Source organism: Borostomias antarcticus (assembly GCF_949987555.1).
Source record: "Borostomias antarcticus genome assembly, chromosome: 6".
Taxonomy (NCBI): domain Eukaryota; kingdom Metazoa; phylum Chordata; class Actinopteri; order Stomiiformes; family Stomiidae; genus Borostomias; species Borostomias antarcticus.
Window position 1 is genome coordinate 20,712,977 of NC_140239.1, and position 16,403 is coordinate 20,729,379.

At 43.5% G+C, this 16,403-nt stretch overlaps 2 protein-coding genes across 2 annotated transcripts; one reads left to right on the forward strand and one right to left on the reverse strand.

Annotated features, from left to right (window-relative positions):
* The first annotated feature begins 6,252 nt into the window (after positions 1–6,252).
* Positions 6,253–8,737, forward strand: nfkbiaa (nuclear factor of kappa light polypeptide gene enhancer in B-cells inhibitor, alpha a). Its single transcript, XM_084439972.1, has 6 exons — positions 6,253–6,540; positions 7,058–7,163; positions 7,410–7,620; positions 7,817–7,905; positions 8,037–8,294; positions 8,430–8,737. Exons 1-6 carry the CDS (start codon positions 6,293–6,295, stop codon positions 8,460–8,462), a joined length of 945 nt encoding a protein of 314 aa, XP_084296098.1. The 5' UTR covers positions 6,253–6,292; the 3' UTR covers positions 8,463–8,737.
* A 2,228-nt stretch (positions 8,738–10,965) lies between these two features.
* On the reverse strand, positions 10,966–15,461 carry LOC311309934 (proteasome subunit alpha type-6). The gene is made up of 7 exons (XM_084439291.1): positions 15,321–15,461; positions 14,751–14,845; positions 14,575–14,656; positions 14,179–14,334; positions 13,064–13,242; positions 12,795–12,889; positions 10,966–11,141 (listed from the first exon to the last, which is right to left on the reverse strand). The coding sequence occupies exons 1-7, from the start codon at positions 15,394–15,396 to the stop codon at positions 11,084–11,086; spliced, it is 741 nt and encodes a 246-aa protein (XP_084295417.1). The 5' UTR covers positions 15,397–15,461; the 3' UTR covers positions 10,966–11,083.
* Between the last annotated feature and the right edge of the window lie 942 nt (positions 15,462–16,403).

A 16,403-nucleotide genomic window follows, 5' to 3' on the forward strand; every position in this document is an offset into this window, starting at 1 on the left:
TGGAATAGGCTAGCTGTGAATTGAAATGACATGAAATAATGTCTGGTAAATTAAGATACGTCTTGTCACCTGGACACATCAGTTTCAATGCTTCCAATGCTAATCCAGCACAATAAGAGCGGGATAGCCAGTTAGCTCATGAGCTCACAACAACTAGCAGCAGCTTCCATAACATTAATGTTAGCAGTCAGTGTCTAGCAGTTACACTGATGATTCCTGTAACGTTAGCTATTTTGCTGCAATTGGTTCAACTTCTATTTCTGGATGAAGGTAAGGGATAAAAAGATTGGAGTGAAAGGATGAACGTTTGGAGGTTTAGGGTATAGTCCCATAAAGTCATCCCCACTGGGGCTTTGAACCCCGGTATCCCGGGTGGGAGTCCTATGCTCTCACCACTACTCTACTTGTGCAGTGGAGATCGGCAGATTGGTTTTGGTGTCCTTCTTCCAGTCCCTAGTGTGGGTTGGGGTTGGGACAGGATCTGACCTATAAGGGAAGATTGATTGATTTTGGTGTCCTTTATTTTGGTGTGCTGGGACTAGTGTGCTGGAACTACTGCCTCTTGTGGTGCCAACAGAGAAATGCAGAGAAATGATAACCAGACAAACGCTATCCTAGGTGCGCTGCCTTACAGCCACGCACAAAAAGAGCCCTACAATATTCCCCCAAATTCTCACCCATCCCTAGAATCCCAAAGACCACCGGAAGTGCCCTCTAGTGGTTCGCACCGTTGTATTAAAATGCATTGCAATTTTTTTATAAACATTATATTTTGGGCTGCATTGCATTGTTATTACATAATTTCTAAGGCACTTACATTGAGTAATTGTTTATCGATTTTGATTATGTTTTTGCAGTTAAAGACAGAATCAAATGTTTTACAATGTTTTTTTGGAACACTGGGTGAACTAACTACAGTTCCCATGATGCACACACCTGTGTTGCTGCTACACAGGAATAGCAGATGTGCTTCCTGGCCAATAGATTAATGTCTTGTTCTGTCCTGCAAATATGGTCAGATTTGTCGTGTTCTATTATCCACCCTACTATTGTACACAATAGTAGCTAGCTTGCTAAAATTAGTCAAACCAAGCTCAGACGGCACTTGCCAAACAGAATAGTCCACTTAGCCGTGATGCTAATTTTTGCTATGTTCTTCTCCATTCACTTATGCTAACAACATTAATGATCAGAATGGTTTTACTGATCTAGCGGTCAGTAATCAACCAAATTTCCTCTCGCCCTACATAATCTAGTAATCTGATCTAATTCAAGAGCAACTGACTCAAAACCCTATTCCCCAACTACAGTATGTAGTTCGCTGTAAAATAACAAAAACGTAAAATAGATTTTTAAAAAGTGCCTGCATGTTATTGTGATGGCACATGATAAAGTTTGTAGTTTATTGCTTTATCTATTCAAAATGGTATGTGTTGTCATTACGTTTTATGTTGATATCGATTTATTATTATTTAAACATTTTCTCGATGCAAAAGATGCAGTGCGGTGGGAACCAAACCAGTAGAGGGCGTAGTTTTACACTTTGGCTCCCCAAGAGCACACATGATGGTTGATGAACAGGAAGTTCGCTTTTGGGAATTGTAGTCTTTTTGGTTAAATAAACTCAGCACATGATGAGCGCACATCGAAGACGCTTTTAACGTCACAATCACTGTTATCTGTAAAGCAGCATCAGATATTATAATAATATAGTTTCTAGGGTTTGCAGTGTTTCCCCAATTAACCTATCCTGTTATCAGACAGAATTGTCAACTCATTAGCCTACACTCCGCTGAGATCTTCAATAATCAACTTCTGTCGAGTGGACGCATATGACAACGTGAGCGCACGAGATCAGGGCGGTCTGAGGCTATCTATTCTATATTCCATGGACATATCTTTGTCCTGTTTTTCCTCATGCAACCAGAAGAGAGCGTCCACTCCCACGTGGCAGTGAAAAAAGGGAAAAAAGTATTTTTGTTCTTGATTGTAATTCCAAAATATACAATTTGTCAAATTAATGAATGCAACACCATACTGTACAAGTGTATGCATTTTAAAAATAACAAACTCGTGTTGGTGTTGATTTGAAGTTCTTGAGTGTTAGGCCTGTGTCAGGGGACTTATTCTTTCTCATCTACTGTAGGACATTTAGGCTACTTATGCAGGTTGCATAAATAATTGTTCTAATTTTCTCTTTTTTAGCAAGCACTGCTTTGTAAGTGTGTCAGGGTAAGAGATAAGATTTTGCTGAGGTATTGTCGAATAAGCAACCACAAAGTTGTGCACTGAGACGGCATCATGGCCGTTATTGCGCAGATGTGTTAGTTTAGAACATGGGCTATGTCTGCTTTGCACAGCAGGCAGTCATTAGTTAATGAATGGATGTCAGATCAAAGGTAGGCTACCAATTACATCATGCTTCAAATAAACTACATCAAAACAGCCTGTGGGTTATGTGAACTGTGTCAATCATCCTTTGAAATGGTCAGACAGACACAGACGTGTACTGCACCACACACGCACACTGCACATTATGTACACACACAGATGCGCGCACGCACACACACATACACACACACACACACAAGGCACTCAAGCCTAAAGGAGATCAGAGATGAAAACAAAAGAAGAATCACAGAAAGGTGACCTGGCATGATTGCGTTCAGTCCATGTGCTCTCAAAGCTTTTTCAAAAGGCATTTCGGTACTTGGCTAATGGTCTCTTGAGACTCAAACATGTCCCTTGCCAGGAGGTGAGGAGGTGACATGGGTCAAATCTAAGCCCTAATATCTGGCTTTGCACCGTATAAAACCTGTCCTAGTGTTTGACAATCAAATATTAGTTCAAGTTCAACCATAATGGAAATTGGACAGTGAGACAGGCAGGTTATCCGCTGGCGAGAGTCGTGGGTCATGGCACATGCCTCAAACCTCAGGTAGATTACCGTGGGAAATAGTTGCCGGGTGCAAGGTATAATCCCTACCCCGAAATACACCCACACTTCCCCGAAAATCTCGCATGTACATTCAGTACGAAACCCCGTGAGCATGAGTGGAGGCATACTCTCCAAGGACTTATCTCAATTCATGGTTTCAATCAATACGCTTCAGAAGGCCGTCTGCACAGTGATTTGTTTCCTTTTCAAAAGATGAACCATGATCTTGAAATGGTAAATGAAAGACAATCACCAGCCCCTGATAGGCATAGTCTATTCAAGGAACAGGTATGGCTGTCCATCTCCACTCCTCTCCACTCCCCATCTACTCTCGAGAGCGAGAAAGCCAGAGAATAGATCTATGATGACCTGCATTTCCAAAATAGCCTACCTTGGCTTACTCATTTTGTGGGAATGTGCTCTGGCAAAACCAGATATTTTACCAATGACAATGTCTACATATCTAATCAGTGTCCTCACTAACTCTCTCACCTCTGACTGAAACCATTCATGTGAAATTACATAAAAATACATCCGACACAACTACATTTTAAATGATAAACCTTGGTAGCGGGGCAAGGGCGAAGTCCCTGTGATCTAGTGGTCTGACATGTGACTCATCTCTCACGAGTTGATTCAGGACCAGAAAGGATGTCTATTCAACACAAACTAGATGACAAACTGTGCCATATGACTGCCTTCTATATTGAAATGGACTTTCAGAGACCACAGATTCACATAACTAAAAGTGGAAGAAGTAACCAGGGACCGTGGGTGTATGCTTGCATAAAGTGTCACTCGAGTGCATCTTTACTGGTTAAGCGGTTTGTGAACCTGTGGAAAGCATGATGAACACGGTCAACCTATGCGCTCTTGCCTTGTTCTTTCCACTAAGTTAAGACTGCTATGTCATACTCTAAATAGGCGTTTACACTCTCTTGTTAAGCGTCTGTGAAGTTGTAATTGCTACAATGTCCTCACAGCTAGGCAGCTGATCAATCTATTCTTAGACAGAACTGGACTACGGGGAACTTGACTAGTATGGAAAACAGACAAGAAACTACAAAGTTAATGTGGGCACAATGTGACAGGAATGCTTTGCTGACTGAAGCACTGTAACATGACTCAGCGCATTGGTATGATGAGTATGAGTCTAGGTTTATTTGTTCGTACCATAAAAACTGAATTAAAAAAAGAAGAAGAAAAAAGCAGGTGCCAGACAGGTTTTAAACCCAAGTGGGCTTATAAAAATGCCTCACTGAATAGTATGTATACTGTGAACAACAATAAACAAATGAGTGTAAATGTATGTGTGTGTGTGAGAGTGCATGATTAGACAACATGACAATGCAGGAGGCTATTGGGTGGTTTGATTCATCAGACTGGCCCCCAATTCATACTTAAAATGTCTAAAAGATGATGATGTTTTGGCTATAAAGGTAGTCATTCCAGAGTAAGATACTTTGTAAGTGATTGAAAATTGGCTGTGCGGCATGTCAAATTTGTTGTTTAGTCCCCAATTTGAAGGCTTACCAGGAAATGTATAGTCAGGTAGCTGTCTCTCTCTTATGAATTGCCGACCATGGGGTTGTGTGACGGACCCTCCACAGCAGCGATAGGGACAATTGGACAGTAGGTCGGGTGTGATTGGCTACCAAATTGGGTGAAAACTGGGATAAAATCAGAAGAAGAAAAAAAGCAAATGGAGAAATGTATGAACCTTGACGGGGCGTAAGGCTGAGCTCCGGCCTCACACCCTGGACCAGAGCTAGTAGTCACATGACTGATAGGAGAGGCTGGTACCTGTACCAGGAGCTGGTGTCCATGGAAACCACAAGCAAACAGAAGACAAGCAGGTAGAGCTCTGCAGTAGAATCAGAACATCAACTGGAAGCTCCATTTTATATTTATGTCCTCTGTTAATATCTGACCATACAGATACCATAACAGCAACATCCTGAAATGTGTCACTTAAAAGGAAAGTACAGTGAAAAAAAGTACACAGTGTCCCTAGATTTCCTTTTGGCAGACAGAAAAATGTGGAATCTACCATAATTCAATGAAGAGGGTGTGCTCTCAATGCCCCCATGACACATTCACTGGGCTATATGACGCACACACACACACACACACACACACACACACATAACAGTGTGTGGTTACATCACACCTCAGGGTGTGTGTGTGAGTATGTGTCTTGTGCATTCGAGGAGTAGGCTATGGTCCCTCAAAGGTGTGAATGCTTACTGCTCTTGGAGATGGTTGCTATGTTGATAGTTCCCCGTCATTGAGCAAGCTGAGCTGGTCCTGGGCTTTTCTTCTCTAATTGTCAGAGTGAAGTTCCCCTCCAGTGGAACACCCCCATATATATTCACATCCTAATAATAGGGGCAAATGTCAGGGGAAATTAAATTAAGAAAGTTGACAGAGGTTGTTTCCATGGTTTTTCTCAATAGCTACACTAGGTTACTGGGGAAACTTAGAACAGTTATTTCATGGGCATATTTGGGTATGTGCAATGTGAGTGTGTGTGCTCACGGGGTCCAGAACTGTGTGAAATGGCCACACTGTCCATTTCATTGTCCATGAGAAGCTTTTTTTTCTCTGTACCACTGGGTTTCATTGAGAGAGTGACCTTGTAGAATTAGCTGAGTCTATGGAAAGCGTCAACATTATTTCTCATAGTTTAGTCAGGATTAAGAAAGTAGCATACAGTGACCATTTTGACACATCAGTTTGGTGTTAACCTGGTCTGGTCATTCACCTCCTCCAAGCTATTCGCAGGAACTTTAATTTACGAGCTCCCAAATCATAGCTGCCTGAAATTATGCACACAATTTAGCAGACTGAGAAGAACATGTTGCACGCTTGCAGACATGCACTCTTCTCTCTGTTTTCATCATCTTCTTCTTTTTTTAATTATGTAGGCCTATTATCATTTGCATAAATGTTCCAATATCTCAATGCCCATCATTCACAATCAGTGACATTTTATGGAAACCCTGTGTGCTATAGGCTACGCGAGACCGTTTGTGTTTGGTTCAATTGCAAATATCTGGAGAAATTATGAAAGACAAAATGATTTCCCCCTAGCACAAAACATAACATTCGTGCTCATATCTTATTCATTCAACGTAGGTCTGCAGGAAACTACAGGTTTTCATTCTTACTTGTGAGTCTATTAAAGGGGAATTTTCTCCATTAAAAACCCCAGTCGAGTTTCCCTAGTTTGGAAATCCCCTACTCCTCCCCATACGAGTAGTCTATATAACCCGAAGCACCTCCCTCTCCAGAACACTTCGATCAAAGTTAGCTTACAGAGAACAGTCGACTTACGTTTCAGCCACTTTCGCTATGGATGTCTACAGAGTGTCCGACCACAACCAAACGGATTACAACTTCGACGACATGGAGTCTAAACACGGAAAAGTGTTGCCTTGCCACGAAGATCGCTTCGATAGCGGTCTGGATTCGTTAAAAGAGGATGAATATAATAGCATAAGGAAAGAGATCGAGGAGTTGAGAATAGTCTCAACAGAACATACGCCAAGCGATCGCAGCAATGAACCCTGGAAGAATGCAGTGACTGAGGACGGAGACACGTAAGTTGGTATTTCATATTGATTGCATGTTTTGCAGCTTAAAGTATCCTATGCAATTTTTGGAGAAAAAAACATGGACATAATTCAAGAAACCAAATGTTGTCAGACCGCGGTAGACTGTAGCAATGCATCATTTAAATGTGCATTTTGGCCTAAAATAACAAATTAGCTACAAAATCATATCCTTGAAATGTAACCTAGTCTACGCTATTAGAAATGTGCACGTAAACAAAAGGTCTTGCGACCCTGCTGAGTGTACTTTGGCACAGAGCGCAGCCTGGGCGGGGCTAGTCAGTCCTGCGCGTTCAGGAAAGTCCCTGGCGCGGTGCCAGGAACTGATAAAGCCTCTTGATGTGTCAAGCCACAACTGGTGGAAATAACCCAAAGAGAAAAAAATCCACTCTTGCGCAACACTTTAGTGCTCAGCGTTGTTCAGTTTTTTTCTCTCTCCTCAGCCACTTCCTCTGCGTATATTTGAAGCGCACTATTTTAACACAGTCTCCCCTCCTCCACACAGGTTCCTCCACCTCGCCATTATCCACGAAGCCACAGAATACTGTCTCCAGATGATCAAGCTCTCTCACAACGACCCTTTCCTGGACGCACAGAACAACGAAAGACAGGTAAAGACCTGAGAGATATGACAGGCTATTAAGAAGATACACTGTAATTGGTTAATAAACACTCCCACTTACCATGTATTGGGGTTTATCTAAATAAACAATTAACTCAAAATCACATAGTGAAACAGCTGGCTAAAAATACACCAAAACCATCTTAAACACCCCATCTCACGTCATAAAAAAAAGTGAAACATTTTATTTACAGAATGTGTGATTCACCGCATGTTGATTCCCCCTCCTCCTCAGACTGCCCTTCATCTCGCCGTGGTCACAGAACAACCCCAGTTGGTGGAGAGGCTGCTGGCGGCCGGCTGTGACCCTCGGCTAGTGGACGGCAACGGGAACACGGCCCTCCACATCGCCTGCAAGAAGGGCTCTCTCGCCTGCTTCAGCGTCATCACCCAGAACTGCTCAGCCCAGCACCTCAGCTCCATCCTCACCTTCAACAACTACAGTGGTAAGTTAGCAAGTTTATGGGCACCACGCCACCACAGCCCTGGTACCCATCACGCACCCTTCCCTGTCTTATAATACCCGTTCACCCCCATTTTATAGTATCAATAGCCCCCCCCCCCCCCACACACACACACCTCATTCAGTATATCTCACCTGGTTAGAATGTGGTGGTATAACACTGTCCCCTTCTGTTACAGGGCACAACTGCCTCCACCTGGCGTCCATCAACGGCTACCTCTCATTGGTGGAGAGCCTCATTCAGCTGGGAGCAAACATCAACGCACAGGTGGGTGTCAGCAGCACGCAGCATCCCCACTGTGTATCTAAACACCTCTATTGACGAGGTGGGGAAAAAGGCCAATCTCATTCCCAGACAAAAAGGAACTAAAAGGTTTCTTGTGTTTTTGATTCCCGTAGGAGCACTGTAGCGGTCGCACGGCACTCCATCTGGCCGTTGACCTCGAGAACCCTTCGCTGGTCCACCGGCTTCTGGCCCTGGGGGCAAACGTCAACAGTCTGACGTACGGGGGCTACACGCCTTGCCAGCTGACCTACGGCAGGCAGAACACCGAGATCCACAACCAGCTCTACGAGAAGACGGCACAGGAGCTCAGAGAGCTGCCGGAGAGTGAGGCGGAGGAGGAGAGCGAGGAGGAGGAGGACATGTCTATCGAGGTGAGTTCCACCACAGCAAACCTGTATCACAGGCGTGTCCCACAACCCACCTGGACAGACTTAGGCCCGCAGAAATGTAGCACACTGTTGATATCCCAGATGACTAACGTGTTTTTTAATTCATGTTCTCCACAGATGTATGATGACATCAAGTTTGGCGAGAAGTAGAGGTGTTGGGTGTTATGCTGTGCTGTGAACTCAGTGAAGCTGCTGCTGGCCTGTCTGGTCCTGTCCAGTTCCAGTACAGGGGTACCCTGGCCCCAGGCAGACGGGCCCTCGGGTGCTGGCCCCAGACCAGGCTGAAGATGGTGTTCTGATTGGTCGGGATGGAGCTCACACCTGTGGAAGTTTCAACATACCAGGAATCTGACCTCAGAAAAGAACTCTCCTATTTCCATGTATATTATGAAAAGCATCCTGTAACATATTGTAAATACACAGACCAGAGATATTATTTTTTATACTTTTGTTTTCAATGTGAGCAAAACACTATGAGTTATTAAAATATATATGAATATAAATGGATTTTGACTGTGTGTTTGTCTGTTCCAACGTCTTGTGACTTCCCCATTATTTCCTGTGACTCTTAAGTGAATCTCTATGAACTTTTCACACAGTGAGACAGTACGTTCCTATATTAGGGTTACCGCTACACACTACAGGCATGGAAACAGTCACAGTAGCTTTGCTCAGACTTATGAGTCAAATCCTACTCAGAACTCTTGGTACACCCTGGGATTTCCTGGTTGGGGCGGGGACATGGGGGGGGGGGGGGGTCAGTGAGTCAGGTTGTCAAACTCCCCAAGCCAAGCAAGAGGAACTTCCAACATTTGACATTCCGTTTAGGAAGTTCCACTGAAGCTGTCATTTACTGTACAGTGTACTACTGTCAACAACACCTTATCAAGAAATTGGAAATTTGGAATTATGACAAAGAAGCATTGCCAATACTTTTCCATCACTCATCCAGTGATTCTGACCTCTATCCATTCCTGACTTTCGTTTCTCTCTTTCCTGATAATGAAGTCAGCCGTAAGACTCACCAGCACAGCAGTTTAAATGTCAGTGTACCGTCCAATCTGTCTAGTCATTGTAAAGCTGTAAACATTAGATAGCCTTTATAGTCCTGGTCTCCCAGGGGATTTCCAAGTGGACCTGACTCAGCCTCATCCCATCACACAAATCTGTCGTGACGGCTCTCCATCTGCATGTGTAGGCCTACTCTTTATTATATCTGGACACAGATTTTCGGAGGATCAAGCACCAATACATACAGTAGGCAGAGTTAATAGTTTTTTCTGGATGATAAAATGTTACTTTTGACACTTACTATTCCCTAAATCAAGCAGGTGTCTGAAGATTCCTTTTAAAAAGTGCATTACCAAGCTACATACGTATTTCAGTACTCATCACACACATTAATTAATACACAGGTTTCCAGATGGCTACTGTGCTTGTGTTTGTATTTAGATGTTACCTGTTGTATCAGGTGTCTCAGCTGCATTTAAACGGATGTCTGTCATGTTGGAAGAGGAAATGGTGTAGAAGTGATGAGAAAGAAGGCAAAATAGGTCACAACCAGTCGACTATAGTAAAGAGCCCAACCACAGAGCTCTGCAGTTTCATCATGTGATTAAGAACGCTGAACCACAACAGGAAGACAGCGCTCAGCTCTGCACCCTGAGAAAATCCCCTGACTTCTAATTTTGTAAAACAGACAGAACCCTATTTAACAGGTACATCAATGGAAAACCTTGTTCAAACAGATCTAGTAGTGCAGAGTTCAGTCAAGTGTGTACGTAGCTGTTTCATATGCTGGAAATTACATACATGTGAATAAGCAGAGTAAGATTTTTTTTATTTTTAAGTGAGCAGTTAACCTTGCATGACAATGATAAAGATAAGGGCAGATTGCAGCACATCATCCACTGCACTGAGAGGGTGATCCCAGGACCTGCATGCCTCCAGGACCCCAAAACTGGGCAGAAATATTGTGGCAGATCCCTCTCATCCTGGTCACGGTCTCTTTGAACCACTCCCCTCTGGGCAGGAGACTGCAGTCCATCGGGAATGGGTCCACACGCCACAATAACAGCTTCTTTCCCACAACCCTCTCATTAACAAGGCTTGTGTCCCCCTACAATACCTCCCCTCACTGACTCTACACCCCTCGCACACAACCTGATTATTCCATATCCATCAATGGCACACACTGTACACACAAAACTTTGCTCATCTATCACACTACACTCTGCACACACTGTACATACTCACCACACTCCATTATTACGTAAATTGCATTTTTGCCTCCCTTTTTAACAGTATATCGTGTTTCGTATATTGCACTGCATTTTGTATTTGCAATGTTTTTTATACTGCATTTGCACTGTCATGTCTTTGCACTGTCCTGTACTCTGTACTATGTCATCTGCAACAGTTTACCCTAGTAAAATTCCTAGTATGTGACCATATACATGGCCAATAAAACATTTTTAATCTTGAAAGATGCCGCAGACAGAATCTGCAGCCTTCATGTCAGCTCCATGTAGATCTGAATCATGTACAGTAGTATGTTACCAACCATTCAGTGAAAATGTGCTTTTGAGTAAAACAATGTACAGAAACAGAGTTTTACTCCAAAATTGTTTTTTTATTGAATGGAACAGGGTAAATATACAGAAAACAAAGGTAACGCCATTCTTCATCTGGGGGCTTGGTCCCACCATTCTGTGACTGGTTCCCATACAGGAAGGAAGCAGGTCTCTGTGGGCCTCAGTCCTGGCTCTGCCTCAGTCTCTCTCTGCTAGAGATACCAGGTGGAGGTCCACCTCAGACTCAGTTAAAATCCTGCACGCAGAATAGACATATATTAAGATTCTACATTCGACAAAGTTTGTGTTTTTTAACGGTATTGTCCATTTCACATAATGCTCATATTCAAAACAACAATACCAGAGGTTAGAGTGCAGTTTCCCTGGACCAAGATGATGTTGCCCTAGTGATCGAAAGCTCCATTGGTTCTTATAGACCCTTTAATGGAATTTTTGGTCACTAGGGCAACGACTTGGTGGCTGATACAGGAAAAACAAACAAAAAATAGTCTACCAAGTTGAACACTTTTTGAAAATATCCAAATTAAATTTGGAATTTTGTTGTTTGGTGGTGGGATTATTATTATTATTGATACATGTCCACAGTTCTGCCTTTGGGAGACTCAAGAAATAGCTTCTTGTCATTTATAACATTAGCTAGCTAGCTAGCCTCCGCCACTAACGTTAGCCAACTTGACAGTGTTATCGTACTGCAAACCGAATGTTGAGATGGACCAAAGTAGTGTAATCTTTGGATTATGAACATTCCATGAAATGGTCTACAGATAGTTTGGAATAGTCAACAACTATTACAACAACTATTACTACTATAATGTAAGTGAGCTAGCATTACGTGCAATAAATACCATGCCCAGATCAAGTTGATCTGATCACGGCCTTGTGAGGTCCTTTAATTACTCTAATAACAAAAGAGTGCTTCATAGAACGGTTTGTAGAAGAACCCTCTGAAAAAATTCTAGATAGAATACTTTTCAGGTAAGAAATAATCATTTAGGGCTCCAAACAGCACCTTATCGTGGAGCTGAAAAGGTTGTATTTAGAAACATAGGTTTCTACTTTTTTATTTTATTTTTATGTATTATTATTATTATTTATTTATTTATTTTACATAGGATTCATCTACTGTTACAAATGGTTCTATAGAGGAGTGATTTTCAAACTTCTTGTGCCTAAGGCACACCAAAGAGCAAGCCAAAATCTCAAGGCACACCTGTGTTCATATCAGAGAGGCTGCTTTCTCTGCTTCTCCTGGGGTGGAGGGTATTCAGTGAGCAATGTGTTATGGAATTCTGAGGTGTTTTGACATAGGTTTTTGAATTTTTGGTGTGATGATTTTGTCTTTAATGTCCTTGCCTGTGTAAAATTGACATTCCTTTCCTTTTTAAGCCTTTCAATTATTATTGAGATTCATTCAAAAGTAAGTTTTTTTGTTCTTTTTTCAGTAACGTCACATTTCAATTTGATAATGTCTTTCTGTCAATTTCCATGAATTCATAGAAAGTCAAGGTTGAAATACTTATCACTGCTGACATGACTATTCTACAGGTAGCCTACCAACTCACATGCTCATGCTAGCCTACTACTACTGCTGCTGCTGTAACATCACGCTGCCCGCATCCCAACGGATCATATTTTTTTCTCCCATCCAATCTCTAATCTGGGCCGTTCTGGGCCAGTATCGGCCTAATGCCGATGCCGTGGATGGAAGAATTTATTAATAACTTTTTTTGTATAGTTGTATATTGCAATAATAATGTATGGTTGTCACAAAGTCCCACGGCACACCTGGACTTGTCTCACGGCACACCATTTGAGAACCACTGCTATAGAGCACCCCTTTTTTGCAGTGTGCTGCGCACAGCCATACAGTATTTCTGTGTCGCTTTACCTGAACTTGGGGTTCTCTGACGTGATGACGCCCACCTCCAGCTCAGAGGGCTTGAAATCAATGGACAGGACTGTCGACAGGCAGGTGATGGCCGTCTGGGAGAGAGAACGGAGAGCGACAGAGGGGGGCCTATAAACCAAATGCTGTCTCGTGCTCCTTTTCCACATAGGGATTTTCCAACACCCTACCATTTGATTTCACTTCCATTTCTTTGCATTGATAAGCTCTCGCTGTGTGTATGCGTGTCCGTTCATTGGGCAGGGACTCACCTCAACTGTTTGTTCAAAGGTCCAGTCGAGTTTCTTTTTCACTTTCTTCTCCAGGAAGCTGGTGGCCTCTGTCTGTTTGACGCCTGAGGCCGTGGCCTTGAAGCCACAATAGTAGCCTGCTGGGTCACACTTGTACACCTGGGGACCGCACTCCTCATCCACACCTATCACTATCATACCTGGAGCACAAAGGAGACCAAAACCTTAGTCTGGAGCACTCGCGCATGCACACAAACCCCTCAAGTGAGACACTGAAAATGTGGGTATGAACGCACTAGTCAACAAACGGTTCAAACAAGCAAAGATTAGATTATGTGAAGGCATCATTGGCTATTAAACGTGAACACTAGAAGCACACTGCGTAGTAGATCATTGCTTGCAATGTAGATCATTAACGTGTCGCCTGACATGCTAGATGATCTATCAGACTAGACCGCTACCAAACCAGATAGACTGGATGCTAATCCATCTGCATCAAGGGACTTCCGTCCTGCTTGCTTTCACACTGCAAGTTGCTTACTGACCATTTGCGTTCTATACTGTCCACGCCCCAATAGATTAGGACATAGCAACAGTAATCAAAACAGTCCTCCCCAGCAGGTCTACCTACAGACCACCTCCCCAGCAGGTCTACCTACAGACCACCTCCCCAGCATGTCTACCTACAGACCACCACCCCAGCAGGTTTACCTACAGACCACCTCCACAGCAGGTCTACCTACAGACCACCTCCCCAGAAGGTCTACCTACAGACCACCTCCCCAGCAGGTCTACCTACAGACCACCTCCCCAGCAGGTCTACCTACAGACCACCTCCTCAGCAGGTCTACCTACAGACCACCTCCCCAGCAGGTCTACCTACAGACCACCTCCCCAGCTAGGTCTACCTACAGACCACCTCCCCAGCAGGTCTACCTACAGACTACCTCCCCAGCAGGTCTACAGACCACCTCCCCAGCAGGTTTACCTACAGACCACCACCTCAGCAGGTCTGCGTCCAAGTCCAAAATGGTCCACTAGCTTTCACACGTGAGAATAAAAGGTGGACTGTAGCAAGGCGAAGCAGATCACTTTTATCCGGCAGTGTGAAAGGTCCCCTGGGCCTGTACACTCACAGCATCCCAGCGGCCTCATCTCGGCGTTCTGTGTGTAGACCTGGGAGATGTCAGCCAGCCTTTTACACAGCATGTCCACGGGGATCTCGTACCCGTACTTATACTGCCAGTTGGCCGCCTCGTAGCGTGCCCGCTGCACCTGGGACTTGCTGTCAGCTAGGGAGGGAGACCAAGAGAGGGGGTGGGGGGGCAATTTAGAGGGAGTTCAGACAAGGTCTATGACTGTTTTATACTGCGAATGTAGTCATGGTAGGAGATACAAATTGACATAATGTTTGCTTGAAACTAGATTAGTTCTAACAGGTGTGAATCTGTTCTTTCACCATCAGCCATTTTAAACGCCAAGAGTCTTCAGAACTGGTGCTGCATGCTGTGTCATGCAGCAAGCCCTAGTACCTGTCATTCCTGACATCACGCATCCTATGTTCTCTGTGATTCTGAAGAGGTGAGTGACAGTGGAGGAGTCCAACAGCTTGTCCTGGAAAAGGCCAAAGATAGGTCCTTAGTTGATCAAATTGTCAAAAGGAGAACTTGTGTGGAGCGACATTGATGATTTGTTTGTCATCACTTACAGGTACTTTTTTCTGTGTAACAACCACTGCACAGTCTCTACCTCTGACTGCTACAGATGTGAGACCTCCTTGGTTTATGGCCTTGAACGCATACTCTGTGGAAATACAAAACACTGATATATAACACACCATATTGTCATTGTGCAGTGACAGGAAGGATACCTGCATAGACTTTTTCAGACACCAAATTCACTTAAAAGCAGTATTTTAGGTAGCTAGCTAGCTAACGAGGAAAATAAATATTTAGCAAGCTAGCTATAGCTAGTTAGTACTAGTCAAGTCAGATCACAGCCATCTGATTCTGACAGCTGAGCTAGCCTGTCATGCTAACGCTAACACCTAGCTACAGTTAGCTAGTTTGCTAGCTAGTCAGATTGTACCACTGTAGCATTTAACGATTGGCAAACTACAATTAGCAAGCCACCATCCAAGTCGCTACATTTTTTAAATCGTATGCTATATCTCTATGTAGCGTTCTATGCTAACCAGTGTAACGTTAACTAGCTACAATGACAGAGCATTTGGCTAGCCAGTAGCCACATGCGAGTGTAAAAGAAAGTCCATACTAACCGACTTGATAGAGTCTGCCCTCGGGAGAGAAGATAGTGATGTGACGATCAAACCCTGCACTAGAGCCCCTGGACATTTTTGCTACCTGAAATTCAGCTAAATGTGAAGCGAATCAAGTGCTTCTGCAGAAGGGTACCAACATGCAGAACATTTCCACTCGGAAGTTGATCAGCAGAAATCATTACTACATCCGGTGTCAGAGGCCAAACGCTTTGGTAGGTTGCCATCGTAACCCCCCTCCTTCTCCCTTTTTGTGTAGGTAGATAAGAGTACATGGACAGCACAGAAGAAGTGGCGAGTATTATTGAGCATAATTGTTGCACATCTCTTTTGGGGTAGTATAGGCCTACTATAGCTCATGTTCCTGATGGCAAACACGAACCCTCCTCAATTTTCAACTCACTCCTCCATCATCCCTATCATAGCAGCGGAACTATCCACCATCGCATGATCTAATTTTCTTTGGCTGGATTAAAGAAACATAACACAAAATATGTGCGGGGAACTGAGAAGTAATTCGTAATTATAGCTTAAGTAATTAATTATACGTAATTCATTCTAAGTAATTCAGAAGTGAGCTTCTTAGATTTACATGAACAAAACCTTTGTGTTAGAATAAGCAGGCCACGTGCCAGAGGCAGCACCTAGCTCTGGAGGTAGAGCGTTCGATCCTAGCTCCCGGTAGGCCTAGTGTGCGAAGAAGTGTGCACATTGAACCCATAGATGTATTAATAGAACCCCAAAATCGCTCACATGCTCTACTGTGGCGCAGCACTGTCGCCTCACAGCAAGAAGGTCTCCCATGCCTGTCTGTGCGGAATTTGACTGTTCTCCCCGTGTTCGCAATGGTTTCCTCACAAAGAACCTAATCAGTCCGGTCCCAGGTAGAGTGTCGGCGCACTCGGCTGTGTTCTTCAGCGACTCACCTAAACTGAGCCGGATCTGGCCCAATAATGGCTGCCAGATTTGGCTAGGTTTGTAGCCCAATTAACCAATTAAAATGTAAATAATCTATTCAAATATTAATTAAATAATGCTAATTTTAGCAATTAATTAATGAATCCATGTAATCAAACAATTCCC